The 4,368-nt window shown below is 40.8% G+C and overlaps 1 protein-coding gene across 1 annotated transcript; it reads right to left on the bottom strand.

Moving 5' to 3' along the window:
- Nucleotides 1-3,215: 3,215 nt before the first annotated feature.
- Nucleotides 3,216-4,160, bottom strand: LOC102278376 (olfactory receptor 13C3). The gene has a single exon (XM_014481838.2). The coding sequence runs from the start codon at nt 4,158-4,160 to the stop codon at nt 3,216-3,218; it is 945 nt and encodes a 314-aa protein (XP_014337324.1).
- Nucleotides 4,161-4,368: the final 208 nt, after the last annotated feature.

Genomic DNA, 4,368 nt, shown 5'->3' with positions numbered 1-4,368 from the left:
TCCCTTATGATGATACAGTGGAAGTGAGAAATAAACTTAAGGAACTAGATCTGATAGAGTGCCTGATGAACTATGGACAGAGGTTCATGATTGTCCAGGAGACAGGGATCAAGACCATCCCCAAAAAAAAGAAATGCAAAAAGGCAAAATGGTTGTCTGAGGAGGACTTACAAATAGCTGTGAAAAGAAGAGAAGTGAAAAGCAAAGGAGAAAAGGAAAGATATAAGCATCTGAATGCAGAGTTCCAAAGAATAGCAAGGAGAAATAAGAAAGCCTTCCTCAGTGATCAATGCAAAGATATAGAAGAAAACAATAGAATGGGAAAGACTAGAGAGCTCTTCAAGAAAAGTAGAGATACCAAGGGAACATTTCATGCAAAGATGGGCTCAATAAAGGACAGAAATGCGATGGACCTAACAGAAGCAGAAGACATTAAGAGGTGGCAAGAATCCACAGAAGAACTGTACAAAAAAGATCATCACAACCCAGATAATCACGATGGTGTGATCACTCACCTAGAGCCAGACATCCTGGAATGTGAAGTCAAGCGGGCCTTAGGGAGCATCACTATGAACAAAGCTAGTGGAGGTGACAGAATCCCAGTTGAGCTATTTCAAATTCTAAAGGATGATGCTGTGAAAGTGATGCACTCCATAAATCAGCAAATTTGGAAAATTCAGCAGTGGCCACAGGACGGAAAAGGTCCATTTTCATTCCAATCCCAAAGAAAGGCAATGACAAAGAATGCTCAAACTATCGCACAATTGCACTCATCTCACACGCTAGGAAAGTAATGCTCAAAATTCTCCAAGCCAGGCTGCAGCAATACATGAACCGTGAACTTCCAGATGTTCAAGCTGGTTTTAGAAAAGGCAGAGGAACCAGAGATCAAATTGCCAAACATCTGCTGGATTATCGAAAAAGCAAGAGAGTTCCAGAAAAACATCTATTTCTGCTTTATTGACTATGCCAAATCCTTTGACTGCATGGATCACAATAAATTGGAAATTCTGAAAGAGACGGGAATACCAGACCACCTGACCTGCCTCTTGAGAGACCTGTATGCAGGTCAGGAAGCAACCGTTAGAACTGGACATGGAACAACAGATGGTTCCAAATAGGAAAAGGAGTACGTCAAGGCTGTGTATTGTCACCCTGCTTATTCAACTTATATGTAGAGTACATCATGAGAAATGCTGGGTTGGAGGAAGCACAAGCTGGAGTCAAGATTGCTGGGAGAAATAATGACCTCAGATATGCAGATGACACCACCCTTATGGCAGAAAGTGAAGAAGAACTAAAGAGTCTCTTGATGAAAGTGAAAGAGGAGAGTGAAAAAGTTGGCTTAAAGCTCAACATTCAGAAAACGAAGATTATGGCATCTTGTCCCATCACTTCATGGCAAATAGATGGTGAAACGGTGGCTGGATTTATTTTGGGGCACTCCAGAATCACTGCAGATGGTGACTGCAGCCAGGAAATTAAAATACGCTTACTCTTTGGAAGGAAAGTTATGACCAACCTAGATAGCATATTAAAAACAGAGACATTATTTTGTCAACAAAGGTCTGTCTAGTCAAGGCTATGGTTTTTCCAGTGGTCATGTATAAGTGTGAGACTTGATCCATAAAGAAAGCTGAGTCCTGAAGAACTGATGCTTCAGAACTGTGGTTTTGGAGAAGACTCTTGAGAGTCCCTTGGACTACAAGGAGATCCAACCAGTCCATCCTAAAGGAGATCAGTCCTGGGTGTTCATTGGAAGGACTGATGTTGAAGCTGAAACTCCAATACTTTGGCCACCTGATGCAAAGAGCTGTTTCATTTGATAAGACCCTGATGCTGGGAAAGATTGAGGGCAGGGGGAGAAGGGGACAACAGAGAATGAGATGGTTGGATGGCATCACCAACTCGATGGACATGGTTTTGAGTGATCTCTGGGAGTTGGTGATGGGCAGGGAGGCCTGGCATGCTCGGTTCATGGGGTCGCAAAGAGTCGGACATGACTGAGGACTGAACTGAACTGATGGTACTTGTGAAACCTGATAACACTGGAAGCCAGGGTGGTTGCAATCTATAGTTCTGAGTAATTCTAGCAGAGTAAGTCAGTAAAGGGAAGAAAAAAATCTCTCCTAAACCATGATTTCCCCAAAAGGTCATATTTATTTACCTAGAATTCCATCTTTGTGTCTATTGCACAAAGATCTACATTTCTTGAAATACTTATGAAAGGTTGTTGCTGAATGAAAAGACAGCCGGGATTCTTGGCCTCCAGAGGAAAAGAATTCAATCCAGGACCAGAGACGAGGCTTGATCGCTCAGAGTTTTGTGTAATAATGTTTTATTAAAGTATAAAGGAGATAGAGAAAGCTTCTGATGTAGGCATCAGAAGGGGTCAAAAAGAGTACCCCCTTGCTAGTCTTCAGCTGGATGTTATATAGTCACTAGCAGTCCGTTAATGAAAGAAAGGAATGTCTTAAAACTCAGAATGGCACCAGGCCCCTCACCCATAAGATGTATTTTGGGATAATCTTGGCACCAAATGGTTCATCCTGGGCCATAAAATGATTAACTTGAATCTTGTAGAAGGACAGATTACCATACAAATAGTTTCATTTACATAGATTAGGGGAACAATATCTGAGTATTACATACTGGTTTGTCAAGTAGGTTCTAAGCCATGAGGCAAACCGACTTGAAGACAGAGTTTGGGATAAATGTATAGTACATTAGCATAGCTTAAGACAAACATTTCCATAAGAAAAATGCATTGGTTATCTCAAGGTTTGAGAATAGTTAACTTCAGGTGAAACCAGGTGTCATTATGGCAACACAGTATTTTAAGAGAAAGTGAAAGTGAAGTCACTCAGTCGTGTCCAACTCTTTGCGACCCCATGGACTGTAGCCTAACAGGTTCCTCTGTCCATGGGATTTTCCAGGCAATAGTACTGGAGTGGATTGCCATTTCCTTCTCCAGCGGATCTTCCCTACCCAGGGATGGAACCCAGGTCTCCCACATTGTACACAGACACTTAACCGTCTGAGCCACCAGGGAAGTCCATTTTAAGAGAAACCTCCTGTTAAATTTGTATAGAGAAGGAAAAAAATATCCCTAGTTTGTTTCCTCCTGCCGCTTAAGAGAGAGAAAAATGTCTGACAGTTGCAGGCTATTTCCTCCATTTGGAGACCCCTGGCCTTCCTGCCTATTACCTTCTCACTTATTGGATAGGTTTTTGGTTTAGCAAATATTTTACAGCAGCTTTTACATCCTTATTCCTCAAGCTGTAGATTATAGGATTTAGCATGGGAGTCACTACACCATAAAACAGGGAAATGAGCTTGTCAGAAGCTTGCAACTTGTTTTCTCCATGCAGTTCTTGAGACTTAGGTTTGGCATACATAAATAAGATGGTACCATAAAATATAATTACCACAGTCAGATGTGCTGAGCAGGTAGAAAAGGCCTTATGTCTCCCTGTAGCTGAGTTCATTCTCAAGATGGTATAGAGGATGAACATGTAGGAGAAAAATATGACCAGCAGTGGAAATGCCATATTTGATACCATCATGGTGATAATATTGAGAGATATATCAGTACAAGCTAGCTTGAGAACAGCTAATATTTCACATGTGAAATGATTGATTACATTATTCTCACAGAAAGGCAATCGCATGGCAAGAGATGTTTGTACAATTGAGTTGATTCCGCCAGACAGCCATGAAACAGAAGCCATCAGGATATACACCACCTTGCTCATGATGACAGGGTATCTCAGAGGGTTACAGATGGCCACATAGCGGTCAAAAGCCATCATGCCAAGGAGCAAACACTCTGTTGAACCCATCGCAAATCCAAAAAACATCTGCACTGCACATCCAGAGAAGGAAATGTTCCTTTTCTTTGAGATTAAGCTCACCAAAGTTGAAGGAACAGAGGAAGATGTATAGCAGATATCCAGAAAAGAGAGGTTTCCCAGGAAGAAGTACATGGGGGAGTGAAGATGGGAATCAAAGATGCTTGCTGTGATCAGAACACCGTTGCCAATTAGAACAACTAGATACATACTTAGAATTACAACAAAGTAAACAATCTCAATCTTTGGGTATTCAGAAAGACCCAGAAGAAGAAATTCTAGCAAAAATGTCTGGTTAATTTTATCCATGTCCTCTGCTTTCAGGATGTCAAAGGAAGATCTTCTATAAGATATATTCACTGTCAGGAAACAAGTATTACATGTTACACATTACCTGAACAATTGGTTTTTAAAGAATGTATTATAAGGAGTATTTGCTTGAAGCCCTAAAGTCCAGTTATCTTCAACAATGTGTATCAACAAAATACAATAAAATTGGAAATGATTAAAGTATCTA

The sequence above is a fragment of the Bos mutus genome, chromosome 8, assembly GCF_027580195.1.
Source record: "Bos mutus isolate GX-2022 chromosome 8, NWIPB_WYAK_1.1, whole genome shotgun sequence".
In the NCBI taxonomy this organism is placed as follows: Eukaryota; Metazoa; Chordata; class Mammalia; order Artiodactyla; family Bovidae; genus Bos; species Bos mutus.
Note: the sequence above shows the minus strand (reverse complement) of the source record. Positions and strands in the feature narration are given on the sequence as shown.